General features: G+C 43.1%; 1 protein-coding gene across 5 annotated transcripts in view; it reads right to left on the bottom strand.

Annotated features, from left to right (window-relative positions):
* The window catches only part of NSD2 (nuclear receptor binding SET domain protein 2), a 189,292-nt gene that overhangs the window by 159,135 nt on the left and 9,565 nt on the right, over positions 1-20,592 (bottom strand). For 3 of the 5 annotated variants that reach the window (XM_075930890.2, XM_075930893.2, XM_075930892.2), the window contains one exon: positions 275-899. In XM_075930890.2, the coding sequence (XP_075787005.1) occupies positions 275-871 (597 nt within the window). In that variant the 5' untranslated portion in view covers positions 872-899. Of the gene's footprint in view, positions 1-274; positions 900-2,940; positions 3,023-5,044; positions 5,061-20,592 lie in introns of those variants that run through there. The other 2 variants (XM_089777771.1, XM_075930891.2) reach the window with 2 other exon arrangements.

The following is a 20,592-nucleotide window of genomic DNA, read 5'->3' as shown; positions in this document are numbered from 1 at the left end:
TCTTTAAATAACGTAACTTTGTTTGAAGCCAGGGAAAACAGGACAGTTATGGTTAGAAAACATTAGCAGCATTGGAAACTTGGCATAGTATGATGGTCCAAAGGATATAAATGGCTCTGGATTTAAGAGCAACCAAAGAGACTCGCTTATTTGAGGGAAAATGCATACTCAAAATACTTCAAAAAAAATCTTGTACATTCATGGGTCAAGAAGCAGCAATCTGACTAACAAACAAAGCTAGTGACAAAAATAATTTTAAATGTAGACTTACTACCTTCTTTTCAGAGGGGCTTGAAGTCTTTGACACTAACGCTGATTCAACAAGACCCTGCTCAAGTAAGGAGTCGTATTTTATGCTTCTTTTTCTGTTTCTTCTCTCCTTGTTTGCTGTTTTTTGTTCATTTTCCTCTGACTGGGACACAGCTGCTCCACTGTCTCCACAAATGGAAGATTCAAAGAGAGGCTTTCCGTTCATGTAGGTTTTAGTGATTTTCAGCTTTATCTCCGGAGAGCCATTCTTGATAGGAGTAGTGTTAGGTGGTGTTCCAACTCCTTTTATTTCCTGGGGCTCGAAGCGCAGCTTAGTATCTTGTGCCCCAGACTCGCCATTAAACACACGAGAAGTTAGATCTTTCAATTTATCAGCTGGAATAAACGGAAGACCATCGTGGCCATTATATTTTTGCATGACACCCTCCTGTAGAGTGGCAGAAAGCTGTGCTTTGCCTAAGTAGACAGAACACTCACGATTCACTTCACAATTCTGTGTTTTCGCATTGGCATTTCCAAGGATCTCTGGTACCTGTTTCATTTTGATGTGGTTAATTTTTCGCGTTAACAGAGGAGAACTTCTTTTGACGCTAAAGTCCATTCAGCCAAACCTTTCCAGTCCTACACAACTGTAAAACAAATCAAACAAAAGAAAACAAAATAATTCTTTTAATAGAGAAAGATAAAAGCACATGCTAAAATAATGGTCATTTTTAGTGTCGAATTAAAGCTGCTTCCGCAAGGTTTTAATCTTCAAAATATTTTTAAATATTTAAAAGTGTAGAACTTCTGCCTGCCAGTGAATAAGTACCAAAAATTCTAAAAAGTAGCAACCGACAATAAATCACTTGAATTTCCCTAAACATGCTCTAGCAAAGACCAAAAAGGAAAGGTGATCTTAGTGTATTCATTTTAATCACCTACCGCCCAAATCCTTCTCATGTAATTTACACAAGCAGCTTCATTTACTTAAAAATCTCTTTAAAGTGTGAAGATTTAAATTTAGACATAACACGGTATTAGAAACAAGACCATGTAAAAATTGTGCCAGATTATAAAGTCCCATAGAATCAAGTTTGTTGTGTACTGTATTCATATAACACACACATCATGGGAAGAAACAGGCCAGACTTCACACTACTTTGCAAATGACGGCTAACCTTGCAATCACAGCTCCAACATGGGGGAAAAAGCATTCTTCAGTCCTTACGCTTTAACCTTGGTTTATCTACTAACACTGTTAGTAATTAATTCCATTTATGGGGATGGTTTTATTATGTGGATTTGTCCATTACTAGTTAGGGAGGTTAAATGTCGATTAATCAGCTAATCAAGTAGTCAATGGAATTTTTATTAGGCAGCAGTTTTAAAACAAACAAAAGGAAGTTTTTCTTCACTCAGCGCATAGTCAATCTGTGGAACTTCTTGCCAGAGGATGTGGTGAAGGCTAGGATTTTCATAGGGTTAAAAAAAAAAAAAAAAAAAAAAAAAAAAAAAGAGCTAGATAGATTCATGGAGATTAGATCCATCAATGGCTATTAGCACGGATCGTAGGAAGGGTGTCCCTAGCCTCTGTTTCTCTGGAGGTGGGTTACAGGGAAAGGATCAAATGAAGATTATCTGTTGTATTCCTTCCCTCTGGAGCATCTGGTATTGGTCTCTGTCAGCAGACAGGATACTGGGCTGGATAGACCGTTGGTCTGACCCAGTATGGCCGTTCTTACATTCTTATGACTGCTCGATTAGTCAATAAAGGGGGGGTGCTTGCTATCCCGCTGCCTCTCTCCCCCTTTGAAATGTACACATGTCAAAGGGAGAAGAGTAGCAGTTGGGACCAGTGTGAGCAGGACTGTTTCAATTTCCACTCACGCAGTTTACTCACTGCTCTCTGTCTCCCCTGCCCCTCACAAAGCCAATGCTGGAGGAACAGGCTTTTAAGTCAACTCCCCCTGCACCAGCTCCTACTCCCTCCACTTGCTGGCTCTCTGATAGAGACAGCGAGGGGGGCGGGGGAAGGGGACCAGCTGAGTTCCTACCTGACTACCCGATAAGCATTTCCTAATTAGGTAGTCGACTAATCACCTACATCCCTACTTCTAGTGGATGGATGCCAATAACATCACGCCTTTGAGCCAATGGCCAAACTACAAAACGTAAACTAGCAACCTACAGCTAAAATGAGATTTTTTTAAGCTTTTACATCATTTTGTAACATTCATTCCCTTAAAAGATTTGAAAAAGTTTATACATAATGCAGTTTCAGCTGCAGAAAGACATGTTTTTAAAATAAATTTTAAAAATGGAAAACCCAACACATTTTAGCATTAAAAAAAAATCAACTACATTTTCAAACAAAAAGTATCACGCAAAGCAGTCCATCTACGGTGGCTTTACTTTTCTCTCTCTTTCTACAGAGCATCTGAAATTCGATACTTTTTATTGTAGCATAAATCTCTATATCAGTGGTCCCCCAACTTTTCAATGCCACAATCCAGCTCAGGGAGGTGCAAAGGGGGAAACACGGCCAGAGAACCCCACTGTATCATACCCCAAATGTTCCTGTGTCCTCCTACCGGGATGTGCCCCACACTTTGGGGACCTCATTCTAAATGCATACACCAGGGGTTGGCAACCTTTCAGAAGTGGTGTGCCAAGATTTAACTTACTCACTTCTATTTACAGATATGCGTGCCGGGAGGAGGGGGCAGGAGCAGGCTGGGTACGATGACCATATTTTCTGAACCAGATGCAGCTAGGGAGAACGGTTTAATTTAAATTATTAAATAGATTAAGCATTTTAACTCTCTCATGTTAGTTTATCAAACTTCATTTTAAATAACATAAAATATTAATTTATGCCCAACACAAAAGGTTGTGTTAAACATCCTGACCCTGCATCGGCCTTCTACCCCCTTCCTATCTGCACATCCCTGTGACCCCAGAGTACACAGAGATTCACAGCTCCCCCTCCCCCCCGCCACCCTACAAGAGCAGCTCTGGGGCAAGGAGAAGGCCCAGGGGGGAGGAGGGGGAGGCAGAGGGTGGCCGCAACAGAATCACTTCCCTGCCTGGCCCAGCCCTTTGAGCGGGCTCGCCCTTAACCTGCTCCCTTGTCCCCAGCACACACCCCACGGGGAGGAGTCCAGGCCCTGCTGCCACACAGAGGCAGCAGCAGCTTATGACCAGCTGTCCAGCCCAGAGTCTGCAGAGCAGCTCCATCCCTACCCCCTCCAAGAGCAGGGAGCAGAGCCTGAAAGCAGGGGGGGGGGGGTGGGGGGGGGGAGGAGGGTTATCCCTAGGTCCCAGGAGCTGCACACCCCAGGCTGGGCAGGGGCAGCCCCAGAGATGTGGAGCCCAGTGCAGGGTCACGCTGTTGATTCTGCTTGCTGGGCCAGCCCTGCCCCTACATGCCTCCCACCCTTGTCCTTCCAGCAGTAAGCAGGAGCTTGTTCTCCAGCCAGCAGCTGTGCGCCAACTAGGGACGTGAAGGACCAGTCGACTATCGGATAAGCAAATGCTTATAGAATAGTTGACATGCTAGTCGACTAGTCACTTCTCCGCCCTTGCTGCATCTATTAGAAAGAGGCAACAAGAGGGGAAGGGGGATGAGGAGGGGATACTTCAAAGCAGCAGCGCTGCTTGAAGCCTGGGGCCAGACCTCGGGCTCCGTGCGGCGCTGTCGCTTTGAATCACCAGGGGGAGCCCAGCATAAGGCTGCATGTGGTGTTTCAAAGCAGGCACACTGCGTGGAGCCCAGGATCAGCTGGAGTCCCCGGCTAATCCCAGGCTCCACGCAGCACTTTCATCTTTGACGTGTAGCAACAGCCCTAGGGCTGTTGCTACACGTCAAAGGCAGAATCGCCCTATCAACTAACCAAATAGTTGATTCAAAATGCATTTACTATTTGATTAGTCAATTAGTCGATATTTAACATCCTTAGCGGTGACAAGGCTCCAGCTGCACATGCCACTCAAAATCAGCTCGTATGTCACTTATGGTACGTATGCCATAGATTGCCGATACCTGACATACTCCATAGTTTAAAATCAGGCTCAAGATATGTATTCTAATGAGCAGGGCTCGACAAATCATGTAATCTACTTGCCTATGGTGAGTAGATTAAAAGACGGCACAGCCGGCGCCACGCGATCTGCGCATGCGCAACTTGCAGAACCGTGTGGCTGGCGAGCAAGGCTCGCCGCCACTTGGCAAGCCCTGCTAATGAGAGATTCCTATATAATACTGGAAAAAAACCCAACACACCTGTGAATTCAGGATAAAAGGAATTAGCACCTCTGTGAGCAAGGCAACCAAGTTCTGCTTTGATATAAATCAAATCTGAACTGCTATAGCAGTTCAGAGCAGAGACAAATTCATTTAACCCCATAATCAGATACTTTCAAAAAAGATGCAAGAAAAACCATAACGTGCAACCACTGTATAGCTGTCTACCATTATGTACTGTTGTGCAAACCCCTATCAATTAATGACTGACTTCTGGATGACAACTGATACCTCCTTTGTGACACTATGCCATAGTACTAGTTTTTGGGGAGATTTCTTCCCTAAATACGTTGAATTAAGGTACATTGAAGTCACCATTACTTAGCAGTTTGTCCTGTTACTTCTTGAACTGCAGTATGTTTTTTAGGATTATACTGGGAACAGTCTTTCATCTTGTGTGCTCCCAAGGTAGCTATTACCTGAAACTAAAGATGTTTAAAATGCATTTATGTAGGTAATTGTGTAACCACTAAAAATGTCAGCACTTACACGTTTACACATGGCGGGACTGATCTAAAGGCAGCAGCACAGGAGTAAGGTGGGGGGACCTGCATATAACAATGAAGGTTAACAGATAAGAAACAACAGTTTCTTGAAATAATAGGTTTGTATTTTACAAACCCATTGCATTTGTTCCCATAAGAAATTAATATTTTTCTTTCAACAAAATATGGACTCTCATTCTCACATATTTTTCTAAACTAAAAAGTCATTTGACAAAAAGAAATTTAACCTGAAACACCAGGCAGCTAGAGTGAAAAATGTTTCAATAATCAAATTAAAACTACACTGTCTATGCACATCAGCAGAAAGGAAAACTGTAGATCTCTGAACATCACACAACACAAAATTAAATATTGCAAGGACTGGAAGAAAAGGTTGAAAAAAAAAAAAAAAAACCAGTTTGAAAATTCCTAGTCAGAAAATCCCAATACTTTGAAACCAAAGTTTTTTGCAGGAAAGCTGTGGTTTCAACAACAATCAGGACAGTGTTTCAGATCCTTGATAGAATTTCTGCTCAAAACCAGACATCAGGAATCCACCTATAATATAGGAGATAATACAAGGACTTGAATCTGGACCCATCACATCTCACCAGTGCCCTAACCAGAGCAAATCAGAGTTAGTCTCTCTCTCTCTCCCCTCTCTCAACATTTATACATACAAAAAGTTTATATTGGATCAAGGAGTAAATTCAGTGAATGGCAGTCATTGTACCTAGTTTAGAGGCAAATGAGAAGCACAAACAGGGTTCAATGACAGGTTGTTGGGTTTAGGATATGAGAAATTTGAGAACATTTCTGTGCAGTTGAAAGGAGACAAAGACCATGACATAAAGAGGTTTAGGATTAGGGATGTTAAATTTCAATTCTTCAGCTAATCAAGTAGTTGGTGTAATTTCAATCAACTAATCGATTAGTCGATAAGGGGTGAGGTAGGGTGCTTGCTATCCTGGCTGTACCTCTGCCTTTTAAATGTAGTAAGAGCCTCCCGTGGCTCTTATGACATTTAAAAAGACAGAGGCGACACAGCGGGAAACCCTGGGCAAGCAGGGACTGCTTCAGTAGTTGGTATTGTTACACACTCATTTATGACCTCTAAGATCACAGCTTTCCTGATTTATGTGTACTGTTTGACTCTCACCTTTCCCTCCTTTCTTCCTCCAAAATAGATTCTATGATTACCTCCCTCAACTCTTCTCAATTACTTGTTCTTTGTCTTCCACTGTGCAAACTGTCCCACTTACTTGCATATCTGGATAACATTTCAGATCTTGCCTCCTCCTTTTGTCCTGAAAACATCAGAGTGTAACAATACTGAATGAAATGAGATGGTCAAAAAGATAAATAATTGAGCCATGTTACAGGCCTTACAACTGTTTGTTTGTTACTGTTGCCCAGCCCTGATCCAGGGCCTGGGTTTAAAGACTGTTTATTTCGGACTGCTATCTGCGCAGTGGACTATCATATGACTGGAAGCCACAAAGCCACAACTGATTTCCCACAAGAACTGAGCAGTGGGTAGTGGGTGATTTTTCTGTGGGCCCTCGTTCCAAAAAAAGGTTCCCCATTCTTGCCATAAATAAGACAATGTGGAAACCTTTTGCGTTGAACATTATGTTTTACTTCATTTAAAAATGGAGCCTGGCCAACAAGCCCAAAATTGGGATCCAGCCCCCATCTGGCCACAGTGTTATAACACGCCTGCACCCCCACATATACATCAACCCTGAGCCCATCAGACTTCAGAACCCCTTCCCTGAGCCCCCGCATACTGGCACATCCCCAAACTCCTGCCCCCCCCACATTCCCAGTCCCCTGCCATCACGCTCCCGCCCCCTACACACCTCAACCTCGAGCCCTGAGCCCCTCATATACCCAAATCCCATCCTGAGCCCCTCACACATCTCCAGCACCCTGCCAAAAGATTACCAGAAGACAGCCTGAATGCATGCATAAAGCTGGATTTGACCAGTTATGATGTAAACGTCAAAGCAATCTGCTGCTGCATCCTTTCGCACAATTCCCATTTAATGAAGTCTTTGAGTACAAGGTTTCATTTATGCTATTAAATATGTCAATTAATAATATTGATAAGTGTATATTAGTTGTATATTTTCATTCATACAAATGGGCATTCTTATACAGCTCTGTTGACCACTTGTTCTGAATTTTGATGTAGTTTGGCTCTTGGTGTGAAAAGGTTGTCAACCCCTATCTTAATAGGATACTGACCAATTACCCATTAAGCATCATCTACAACAGCAAGAAGGAAGATGGAAAAGTGACGGGGCTGCATAGTAGTTGTGTGAAAACAATGGATATTTATTTTCACATGAACGCACTTGTCGCATCTGAACACACCATTTGATTGCTTTAAATGAAGAAATGGTATTTTTTGTTTTTGCTTCTTTTAACGGGGATTTGAATTGAGAAACCGGAAGTATTCTCTATAAGCTGTTCACTTTTGTGGCCACTCAAGAGATTCAAAGGCCACCCAGCTGCTTAGCGGAGCACCCACATCTTAGATTTTTGTTTCCGTTGGTGGGCACATTTGCACATGTCTTGGAGCACATAAAAATGTATTCTGCATATGGATGGAAAAAATTCACTCAAAAAAGATGAGGGGGGAACATTAGAGGTCTCCGTTTTATTGGGGCAAATGTATGTTCTTGCAAGAGCTTTGTATATATCGTTTATATTAATGGAACACTTGTACATACTAAGGATGTTCAATATCGAGTAATTTACTAGTCGAGTAGTCGATGGGCACTTCCTCATTCCTCTTTTGAAATGTACAAGAGCCCCAGCAAGGGCTCCTTTGTATTTCAAAGGAGAAATGCGGAACTCTGAGTGCAGACTGGGGCCAGTGGGAAGCCCCGCTGATTCCAGGCTGCATGGGGTGTGCCAGCTTTGAAATGTACAAGAGTCCCCAGCGGAGGCTCTTGTGTGCATTTCAAAGCAGAGGCGCCCTCATGGAGCCTGGGGTCAGCAGGGGACTCCCCAGCTGATCCCAGGCTCTGCGTGGCATTTCCTCAGAACCCAGGATCAGCTGGGGACTTCCTAAGCTGACCCCAGACTCCACAAAAATGCTGCAGCAGCGTTTCAAAGAGACAGCGCCTCATGAAGCCCGGAGTCAGTTCCATGTGGCACTGCTTTGAAAGTACCCCTTCTTCTCCTCCCCCCCCCCACCATTTGCTGCTTCTGATAGAGGCAGCAAGGGGGGGGAAATCAACTAGTCAACTCGACTATCTGATAAGCAATTGCTTATCAGATAGTCGACTAGTCCTTAACATCCTTAGTACATCCATGGAGCAAGTTATTTTGAGCGTATTTTAATAATTCAACTAGCTGAGTGCCCGTTACATGATGAATCAAGTGTCAAATGTGATGTTGATGACACAGTCTTAGTTTTTACTGTCCAGACTATTCAGCGCATTTATAGGGTATTACTTATTTCTTTCTACCACCTTGGTAGCAAACCTCAAGAGGTGCTCTTTCTAGTCAGACATTATGAGGTAGTCAAGTAGGAATGTTTTTCTGCCACATGAAGGAAATGGAAAGAAAGTTATCAAAAGAAAACTTCACTTGAACTTCCTCTATGGCTTCACGAAAACTCCTAAGATGAGCAGCACAAAAATGTCCTTCCTTCTAACATCTGTGAGTATAAACTTATAAAAACATTTATCCACAAACACCACCCTTAGCATCTACAAATCAGGCTTTCAACTGACTTTGAAAAAAGCCAACAGATGGCAGATTTTCTGTAGGAAGCCTTTTGAGGGGGAAAACATAAAATGAAGCTAATTTATCTCTTCCTCCTTTGTTCCTCTTGATTCCATGCAAAATTTCTGGTTGTTCTCTGATAAATATTAAATGAATCCCAACTTGATTCACGTAGAAATAAAAAGATTAGGAATGGAAAATACCTTCTGAATATCAAATGCCGCCATTTGAATATGTGTTTATTCACATTCTCCTGTATTTGAAATCATGATGCCAAAGAGACATTCAGAATTCCATGAATGTCTTGCAGTACAGGTGTGTAGCTAAGAACATGTTTAACACAGGAAGGCAAAATTACAGCCAACTTCAACAAAAATTACTTAGTACAAGAAAAATACCCTATTACATCAATTTCTTTCTAGATCAAATTTTTTTTGTCAAAACAAAAGCATTTGACCCATGGAATGCTAAATATAAGCAAGTTAGATGTTTTAATCAATGCATTAAAAACTTAGAGTCTGACACACTGATAAATAAGATGCATGCATAAGATGCTGAAGTTCAAACTCTTTATAAGTTGCTTTTACACAGAAAGATTAAATCATTTATTACGTCTTTAAAACAAGGTGTAAGTGGCCAATACATTCACCTACTAGCAGATGTACCCTGCGTTGCTTGGGTCCTGAAGTGTAGTAAATTTTCTTAGTGTCGTAAAGGAAAATGTACATGCTTTATGTAAATGACGGGGCCCAGGGGAGAGGGCAGGAGATGAGAGCCAAACTCAGGGCTAAGGATGTTAAGTATCGGGTAACTGACTAATCAAATAGTTGATATTCAATTAGTCAATGGGGCAGCTAAACTTCAAAGGCAAAAGCACAAGGAGCCTGGAATTAGCTGGGGACTCTGACCCCAGATTCCACACAGCACTGCCGCTTTGAAATGCCACAAGGAGCACTGCCACTTTGAAGTACCCCCTTTTCCTCCTCCTGCTTGCTGCCTCTGATAGAAGCAGCTGGGGGGGGGGGGGGGAGTGACTAGTCGACTATCCTGTCGAGTAGTCCTTCACATCCCAAGGCAGAGAGTGCACTGAGTCAGGGGGCAAGGTGGAGGGTGCTGGAGTGAGAGCATGGGATGGGGGAATTAGGGAACAGAGTTTGTTCGGTGGATTGGGGAGCTCAGTACAGTTTAGTGGAGGGGGGGGGGGACTCAGGGCAGGGGGGAGAATGATGAGGGCACTCAGTGGGAGAGAGGTGGGAGGTACAGGATTTGGGCTAGGAAGCCAGGGAAGGCAGCTAGAGAGCTTTCTGGCACTGCCCATGGAAGCAAGGGTGGTGCTACTCAGGCAGCAGCTCCTCCTGCGGAAACTGGGGGAAGCTGGCTTGCTGCACTCCAAACCCCTCACCCTGGAGCTGGTTCAGGGGTGGAGGAGTTAGTGTCCAACAATCAGCCCTGGCCTCCAGCAGTCCCCCTTGCAGCCGGATTGGAGGAAAAGGGGGCATTTCCAGCGCCCCTGCCCTGCAGCTGGGGGTGGGGGGTAGCATGCCTCAAGAGGCCAGACTAGCCCTGCAGCTTTCCCCTCCCCCTCGCTTCCCCCCTCTGGCCTGTGGGTGGCCCAGGGCCAAGCCACATTTCCCAGCCACTGTGTCTCCTCAGGGGTGGGGGGACTGCGTTGCCCTGCCCCAGGAGTGAGGGGGCTGTGATGGCAGGGCCTTCTCCCCTCCCAGTCAAGCACTGTTGGGGCAGGTGGCCATTTACCTTGTCCAGGGCCAGTAATGTGGGAAGCCCTGTCCCCAGCTAGCCAGCCTCCTCCTGGTGTGGCTGCCCCTAGCTGTCACTCTGCTGTATAGCTTTCTTCCCTGGTCACTATGCATCTCTCTTCCTCGGATCAGACCCTTCCCTTTCCATGGTATGGAAAACAATCCCATTTCAGGCACTTCCTGTTTAACACAACCAAACTCTGACCTTGCTTTAAGTTAGGATAAGAGGAAGCTGCTTACCAAGTTTGGTGGTCCTTGCGCTTACCAATTAGGGGTTCTTGAATGAACAGACTCATAGATGAATGAACTCACAGACAGACACACTCTAAAAGGTAGATACATATAGTAACTATTCATCAAAGATGCACTGCTCTAGTTTTTTGTTTTTCAAGGAGCAGGTTTCAAACCATAATATGAAAGCTTGTTTTTATTTAAGAAAAATAATGTTTCCATGTAACTTATCTCTGTCTGAACAAAAAGGACTAAATCCCTTATCTGTGACAGGTGAAATAAAGTTTAAGTGACTGCTAGAACTGTCTAGGTTGGAGAGAATGAGCTGACAGATGTGGTCTGTTGTCTACACATCTCAGTAGCGTAATAGCAACTTTGTTTAAGTAAGGAATCTATTATAAAGAACATGCTCCAGGAGGGGGGAGTGTTCTGACTTCCTCCTAACTCAGGAGACTCACCACCTATTCCCACAATGTAAAGGAGAAACTAGAAAATTAACTGCCTTACAATGACAAGAGGGACCACATCAACTTCCAGAATCAATAAGCAAGTGAAAAAGTGTCTTATGAAAGTACGAGCAGGAGGGCCTGCTGTGCTGGATAAGTGCCCTTACCGCGCCACATCACAAGAGACAGTTCCAGCCTTGCCAGGCCCACCACACCTGGTGCAGCAAAGCTAATTAAACAAATCTGATCAATGTCATTTTGCCCATACTTTTTCTGACCATTTGCACAAAAGAACCAATGCTGGGGGTAAAGCTGGACAGAACAAGCCATGTCCTGTCCCCATTCGGGCTGGGCTAAGCCCCAACCAGGGCTGTACCCTGCTCCCGCCCGGGCCAGCCCACGCCCAACCCCTATGCCCACCAAAGCCATCCCAAGCCCTGGTATTTTTAAATGGAATTTTACATCCCTAGTTTAAAGGCTTTTCTATACAAGGAGGTGAGGAGTCCTTTGGCACCTTATAGACTAACAGAAGTGTTGGAGCATAAGCTTTCGTGGGCAAAGACGAAGTGGGTCTTTGCCCACGAAAGCTTATGCTCCAGCACTTGTTAGTCTATAAGGTGCCACAGGACTCCTCGCCACTTTTTGCGGATTCAGACAAACACGGCTACCCCTCTGATACTATACAAGGAGGGTTTTAGCAGTATAGTAATGCCAATAAAATCATCTAGTGTGGGCACAGCAATAACGGCATAATGGTGCTCATACTAGTCTCTGGCATCAAGTACACTGCAATAAACACACTTACATTGCTACGACTATCTTCATACTAGAGGGTTCTACCAGCACAGCTAGCGTTATGGAGACAGGTATAGACAACCCTGAACTGGAGCTGGCTCATAACCACTTAACCACGGACAACCATCCAAATTACCTCCATTGATCTGACCAACCCATTCTGCAACATTCACTGTAGGAAGAAACAAGGCAGTAGCAATTAGCATACTATAAATAGATCTCAAATCATTCTATTAAGGAATTTCATATCTGATGACATATGCATAAAATGAGTATCAGAAAGGTGAAATCTCCCATAATGTCATCAGCCAAGCTCCACATTTTAACAAGAAGTATATGCTAACCTATTCCTCATAAGAACTTATGCTCTGAGAAAGAATTGTTTTATGCAACTGCTGAGGACATTTTCATTTGCTTTGTTCTTGGAATCTACCAGGGAAGTTTCAATGGCAAATACACATTATGTATGCATTTCCTTTCATCCATTTTAAACTTGCTACTATAGATTTCATTGATTATCTCCCTTGTTGTACTATTACTTAACTTCAATCAAGCTCTTAACTGAGGCACTGTTAGGCTGTGTCTAGACTACATGGCTCCATCGACGGAGCCATGTAGATGAGGGCTGTAGGCAAAGGGAAATGAAGCGGCGATTTAAATAATTTAAATTTACATGGCTGCCGCGCTGAGCCGACAAACAGCTGATCAGCTATTTGTCCGCTCAGCGCGCTAGTCTGGACGCTCCCCTGCCGACATCAAAGCCCTTGGTCGGCAGCCCCGTTATGTCGGCAGGGGAGCGCCCAGACTAGCCAGCTGTTTGTCGGCTCAGCACGGCAGCCATGTAAATTTGAATGAAGCGGCGATTATTTAAATCGCCACTTCATTTCCCTTTGCCCAATAAACAAATCTACATGGCTCCATTGACGGAGCCATGTAGTGTAGACATACCCTTATACTTGTATGAAGACCTACTCTTTCATGTTAACAAGTACCTCAAATCCAAACATACTTACCTCTGATTACTAACCAATAAGAAAAGTGATGTGTAATAGCCTGGGACCAAGTACACAGAGACCACCCTGATAGGTGTTTGTTCAATCTGTTCATAAAAACCTCCAATGATGGGGATTCCATCACTTATTTGGGTAATCTATTCCACTACTTAACTTCCCTTATAGTCTGAAAGATTTCCCAATATCTAGCCAAATCTCCTTTGTTGCAGATTAAGCCAAAAGTTTCTTCTATCTTATCTTCAATGGTTATGGACAACAACTGCTCACCATCCTTTCTGTAACACCCTTTAACATTGCTGAATGCTTTCCAAATCCCCATCTCATTGTCTTTTCTGAAGAATACCCATGCCAAGGTTTTTAACCGTTCCTCAGACATCAGGGTTTCTAAACTTTTCATCACCTTTTCTACTCTCCTCTGGACTTTCACCACATCTTTCTTCAAGTGTGGTGATCAGAGTGGGACAGAACTCCAGCTGTCACCCAAATAGCTTTTTTTCACAACTGCATCACATTGTTACCTCATGTTTAGTAATGTGAGTTATTATAACCCTCACATCCTTGTCTGCAATACTACGTAGACAGATATTCCTCATCTTGTAGTTGTGAATCTGATCGTGTTCTTCAAGTGTTATACTTTACATTTGTCTTTGCTGAATTTCATCTTGTTGATTTCAGATCAATTTATCAAGGCAATTTTAAATGTTATCCTACTAGCAACTCCTCACAGCTTAGTATCATTCACAAATTTAGACAGACAGACTTCATTACATACTCCAAATCATTAATGAAAATACTAAAGACAGTAGTACCAGACACAGGACAGACCAACTGCTGGACTCCCCTAGATATTAGTGATGTTAGTGTATAGTCATTTAAACAAATTAACTGATAAGACTGGGCTTATCAATTAATCCAAATGACTATGTGTACACCTGACCCTGCTGCTTCTGTATCAGAAGCAGCAAGGGAGGGGGGCAGGAGTTGGTGTCTGTGGGGAGAAGGAGTGCCCCATCCCTGCGCTGCTGCCTCTGATAGAGAGGCAGCAGAGCAGAGGGTAAGAGGGGCAGGTGGGAGCTGGTACACTCGGGAAGCCAGCTTTCAAGATGGCTCTTCATGACTATCAACTCCCACAGAGCTGCCTCTCAGAGGCAGCAGTGGGTGGTGGCAGGAAGCTCGCTAGGGGCACGTCTAGACTACATTTTTATTTAGAAAGATATGCAAATTGAGCACAAATTTGCATATCTTCTTCTGATTGCTTTTTCAAAAGATGATTTTTTCGAAAAAGCAGGCAGTCTAGACACGGTTCTTTAAAAAAAACAAACCCCTTTTTCAAAAGAACCGTGTCTAGACTGCTTGCTTTTTCAAAAAATCCGCTTTTGAAAAAGCAATCAAAAGATATGCAAATTCAGCATCAATTTGCATATCTTCTTTTGAAAGAAAAATGTAGTTTAGACGTGCCCTAGGAGTGGGTCGAGAAGTGCACTGACTGCCACCCCCGCAAACTATCAAATAATCATATAACTGCTAAGATTTGGTGCAGTTACACAATTATTAAATTAAACAATCACTAACATCCCTACTAGATATGGTTTGAGAGCAAGCCACTGATAACTGTTTTGAGAAGGGGTTTTCAAGCAATTATACATCTACCTTATCATTTCATCTATAAGTCACACTTCCCTGGTTTATTTATGAAAATGTCAGCGTGTGGATAAGAATAGATGGGTTTTTTACTTTAAAAAAAAAATTGTATTTTTTTAAATGTAAATCTTATTTTTCTTTTTTTTTAAATCAATAATAATCCTAAATTTCTCATTTAAAAATAACAGTTACAATTATATATCACCATAAACATGCTACACATACACTTACATTCTCAAAAAAAAGAATTAATGGCTCTTATTGGTCCAGCCTAACTACTAGCTTGCTTCTTGAACATTCTGGGCTTTTAATTTCTGTTTCTCAGCCTAAATAGTAACGTGCCAAGAAATAAACAAGCTAGGTAGGATTGGTTTTGTTCTGTGCTTCTGGTGGTGGCCCTTGGTCAGGCACAGCTTAGTAGTTTTGAGAGAGAAAGAAAAAGAGGCAATATAGGAAAGGATGAAAGCAGCGTAGACACAAACAATGGAGCAAATTGGAAAAAGCAAAGACATTATTCAGCGCACACACACACACACACACACACACACACACACACACACACACACACACACACACACAGCTTTCTATATATCCCCACACTTTTACCAAAGAAAAACTGTCATGGCTTCTGGGAGTAAGAGAGACCCTATCTGGGAATATTTTGAAGAATTTCATTCCCTGGATTTAAAAAAAAAAAAAAAAAAAAAAAAAAAAAAAAAAAAAAAAGGAAAATGTGTCAAGTTTAAGCAGTGCAAGAAGATGATGCAGAGCCTAGTTGCAAGAATGAATCATAAGGAAAACTGCTTATTGGACAAAAAAGATGTGGATGAAGCTGTGGATATGGCTGATGGGATCAACTGGTTAATAAATTAAATAATACACTTTAAATGCATCATTTTTCAAGACTCTCTATGCCTTATACTAAAAGTTTGATTTGGCAAGTAAATTCCTAAGGTGTTTGCTATGTTGGATGTTGCTAGAAAAAAAATGTTTCGCTTAGCTAGTCCTTATGGCTTATTTAACTGTTAACTAGATAGAATCTCTCCCCCAAGTATTAAATACAGAAAGTTGCAGTAAGAGAAATCTACAGTTGTCAGATACTCCTGTCATTTTCTTATTTTAAATTATATAATACAGGCCCCTTACTTTGGAACATCACGACCCAGACCATAATGGTGATGCCATAAGTCTACTCCCTATTTTACTTCAGCATACCTCACCTTTACCAAGGGAACCCCATTCTATACTTGTTTTCTCAAAAAACAGAAGTGCCAGTGAGTATAATGGAGCTTGCTCCGAAATTAAGCACAGTCAGTCTCAGCTCTTTTATAACTTGATTTAAATAAATATTTTAGGGGGTGATTTAAATCAACTATTTAAATTAGAGCTGTAAGAATATAGCCGTTTAATCGGGTAACCAATAAGCATGAGTGTATTGGTTACTCAAACGGTTACAAGTGGCTCCTGGTTCAGCTCCTGAGGAGCCGGCTGCCGCTCTCGGCACTTCTGCCTCGGATACAGAAAAAGATGGCTTAAAAACTGGATCCGGGCACACATCAACTCCCGAGAAATGGGCTGCCACTCCAAGTATATCATCTGAAAATTTCAGCGGTTACACAGTTAGCCAATTACATGTATTTAAATCAGTCTATCCTGGAAGGTCATGAGGGACTATGTCAAAAGCCTAAACAAAATCAGCATACATCACATCTACTGCTTCTCCCCTTCCAGTCCTCCATCTATCTACTAGGCCTGTAACCCTATCAGCACAGAAAATTAAGCTGAAAAGTAACTGCCAGCATAGATTTGTCAAGGAAAAAATTATGCTAAATAAACCTATCATCTTCTAGGTCAGAGGTCACCAAACAGTAGATCGGGATGTACTGGTAGATCTTGGAGCCTCTGACAGGTGATCCTGACAGGTTTGGTCAGGAGGCTATCAAGCTGCCCCTCTCAGCACTGCTGTGCTGCTCCTGCCCTCTACCTTGGAGCTACCCCTTGATCTGTAGGAGCCTCCTGCTTGCTGTGCAGGGCATGGAAAGAAGAGAAAGGAGGGTATTGATCTCAGGGTGCCCCTCCCTCCACCCTGTACCCCACCTCCACAGACCAGAGAGGGGCAGGGATGGAGAGAGTTTGCTGGCTGCTTTTGGGAGTGGTGCAGGGTTAGGACAGAGGCGAGCCTGCCTTCGCCCCCTGCACCACCACTCAGAAGCCACCTGTGGTAAGTGGTGCCCAGCTGAAGCCTGCATTCGAAACCCCAGTCCCACTCCTGAATCTCTCCTGCACCCCAAACTCCTGCCCCCAGCTTGATAAAAGTGAGTGAGGATGGGGGAGGGAGGATGGAGTGAGCACGGGCAGGGCCTCAGAGGAGTGATGGGAAGGAGGTGGGGCAAGGGTATTTGGGTTTGAGAGAGATCTTGGATTGCAGTTAAATTCAAAAATTGACAGACTATCCAATAAGCAAATGCTTATCGGATAGTCAACTAGTCTTTAACATCCCTAGTTATGAAGTAAACTTCCAAGGAATGTGCAAAAAGATGCATCAGCAGAAGTCCCATTAAATAAACTCTGTAAGTATATTTCATTTATGCTATTATTAATCATTATGTAAATTATCAATAATATTAAGTTGTATATTTGCAGTCATTCAAATGGGTATTCTTATGCAGCTCTTTTTTGACCACTTGTTCTGAATTCTGATACAGTTTGGCGCTCTGGTTTGAAAAGGCTGCCGACCCCTGTCCTAAAGGGAATGAGTTACGACCACTAAACGTGGTATGCCGCTTCCTCTTATCATAACTTAAAGCAAGGTAAGGGTTTGGTTGTGCCAAGAAAATGGGATGTGCATTGAAAGTGATTTCATTTGATGAGAAACAAAGGGAGTGCTGTGGTATCAGGGACAGTTACACTCCAGAATGATCATGAGAAGACAGTAAGCATGTGTACCCTAGAGAGCTGTGGAGCAGCTGACCCAACCGGTCAAGGGGAGGGGTCCCCATTGCCCTGGGCAGCTCCTGGAGGCCAGGAAGGGTAGCCCCTACAGCCCCAGCGAGTATTCATCAGCTGTCCCCATCCCTGCCCTGACTCCTATGCCCTCTGACCTCCCTCCTAATCCTCCAACCCTGACTCCTGCACACATCCATTCACCGAAACCCCTGCCCTGAGCCCCTCTTCACTAGGAATGTGAAGGCATAACCGGTTAATTGGTGGGGATGGAGCAGCTCCCTGCATGCCATGAGCAGGGGGCTGCTTCAGCCCCATGGGAGACCTGTGGCGGACAGAGGTTGCTCTGATCAGTTCTGGCCAGTGCAGCCCTTGCCTGTGGCGGAAGTAAGGCATTCCAGCCCAGCAGTGGGCAGAGGGGCCACTCCAGCCCTCCTTGAATCAGTTAAACAATATGTTTAAAGGGTTAGTCCATTAAAAGGGATTGTACATCCCTACTCCTCACTCCCCAATCCAGACTCCTGCACTGCCAGGTATATCTTCTAGTATTCCTATATAAAGTCTGTCTAAATAATCGTCTTTAATGATTGCTTTGTTCCTAAATTTATATGGCAATATGAAGGGCGTCTGCCCTGAACTGTCCTGGCGTGGGTTAAACTTAGCCTTGGGAGAGGATTGAGATTGTGGCGCCTGCAGCTATGGAATAGAATACTAGAACTGGAAGGGACCTCAAGAGGTCATCAACTCCAGTTCTCTGCCCTCATGGCAGGACCAAGTACCATCTAGATCAGTGTTTCTCAACCAGTGGTACACGTATCCTTAGGAGTACTCAAGAAGTCTGGGGGGGGGGGGGGGTATGTCAACAACTGACATTTGGAGAAAACGCAATTTTTGTTTTAAGTTTTACAGCGTTTTAGTATTTTTTATACTTTTTAAACCCAAAAATTTCATCGCCCACCCAGCTACAATTAAGTTGTTTAAACAAAAGTGTTACTATAGTAGAAAAAAATTGAGAGAGAAAATGTAGGTACTGGGGGTACTTTTTTTTTTTTTAAGGGGGTACTTTATCAAAAAAGTTTGAGAGAAACTGATCTAGATCATCACCTGAAAGATGTCTGTCCAACCCGCTTTTAAATATCTCCAGTGTTGGAGACTCCACAACCTCCCTAAACAATTTATTCCAGTGTTTAACCACCCTGACAGTTAGGAAGTTTTTTCTAATGTCCAACCTAAACCTCCTTAACATAAGAATGGCCATACTGGGTCAGACCAAAGGTTCATCCAGCCCAGTACCCTGTCTGCCGACAGTGGCCAATGCCAGGTGTCCCAGAGGGAGTAAATCGAATAGGTAATGATCAAGCGATCTCTCTCCTGCCATCCATCTCCACCCTCTGACAAACAGAGGCTAGGGACACCGCTCCTTACCCATACTGGCTAACAGCCATTTATGGACTTAACCTCCATGAATTTATCTAGTTCTCTTTTAAACCCTGTTGTAGTCCTAGCCTTCACAACCTCCTCAGGCAAGCCATTTCACAGATTGACCATGCACTGTTTGAAGAACTTCCTTTTATTTGTTTTAAACCTGCTGCCCATTGGTTTCATTTGGTGGCCTCTAGTTCTTCTATTATGGAAACAAGTAAATAACTTTTCCTTATTCACTTTCTCCACACCACTCATGATTTTATATATCTCTATCATATTCCCCTTTAGTCTTCTCTTTTCCAAATTGAGAAGACCCAGTCTCTTTAATCTCTCCTCATATAGGACCCATTCCAAACCCCTAATCATTTTAGTTGCCCTTCTCTGAACCTTTTCTAATACCAGTATACCTTTTTTGAGGTTAGACGACCACATTCCTTGCAGCAATTTAAGCCATTGCTTGTCCTCAGAGGCCAAGGAGAACAATTTTTCCTCCCTCCTACTTGTAACACTCCTTTAGATACTTGAAAACTGCTATCATGTCACCTCTTGATCTTCAATTTTCTAAACTAAACAAACCCAGTTTTCAATCTTCCCTCATAGATCATGTTTTCTAGACCTTTAATAATTTTTGTTGTTCTTCTCTGGACTTTCTCCAATTTCTGCACATCTTTCTTGAACTGTGGTGTCCAGAACTGGAAACAATACTCCAATTGTGCCTAATCAGTACATTGTACTGCAGAGCAAAAGAATTACTTTTTGTGTCTTGCTCACAACACTCCTGTTAATGCATCCCAGAATCATGTTTGCTTTTCTTGCAAGTGTCACACTGTTGACTCAGATTTAGCTTATGGTCTAGATTTAGCTATGACTCCTAGATCCCTTTCTGCAGTACTCCTTGCTAGACAGTCTCTTCCCATTCTGTAAGGCTATGTCTACACTGGCGTGATCTTGCACCAGAGCTATGCAAATGAGGCTAAGCGTGGAATATCGCCGAGCCTCATTTGCATACCTAATGAGCCACCATTTTGCAGAAGAGGCTCTTGCGCAAGGAGAGGTCTACACTGCCCCTTCTTGCGTAAGAAAAACCCTCTTGCGCAATGCTGTTATGCTGATTAATTTCAGGAATAACGGCATTGCGCAAGAGGATTTTTCTTGTGCAAGAAGGGGCAGTGTAGACAGCTCCTTCTTGCGCAAGAGCCTCTTCTGCAAAAATGGCGGCTCATTAGGTATGCAAATGAGGCTCAGCGATATTCCACACAGCCTCATTTGCATAGATCTGGCTCAAGATTGCGCCAGTGTAGACATAGCCTAAGTGTGAAATACTGTTTCTTCCTAAGTGGAGTACTTTGCATTTGTCCTTATTAAACTTCATCCTATTTACCTCAGACCATTTCTCGTTTGTCCAGATTATTTTGAATTATGACCCTATCCTCCAAAGCACTTGCAAACCCTCCCAGCTTGGTATCATCTGCCAACTTAGTAAGCATACTCTCTATGCCAATATCTAAGTTGATGATGAAAATATTGAACAGAACCAGTCCCAAAACTGACCCCCTGCGG

This window comes from Pelodiscus sinensis, chromosome 4 (assembly GCF_052426305.1).
Source record: "Pelodiscus sinensis isolate ZL-2025 chromosome 4, ASM5242630v1, whole genome shotgun sequence".
Lineage (NCBI taxonomy): Eukaryota > Metazoa > Chordata > Testudines > Trionychidae > Pelodiscus > Pelodiscus sinensis.
The sequence above is the reverse complement of the archived record's forward strand: the minus strand, read 5'-3'. Positions and strand labels throughout refer to the sequence as shown.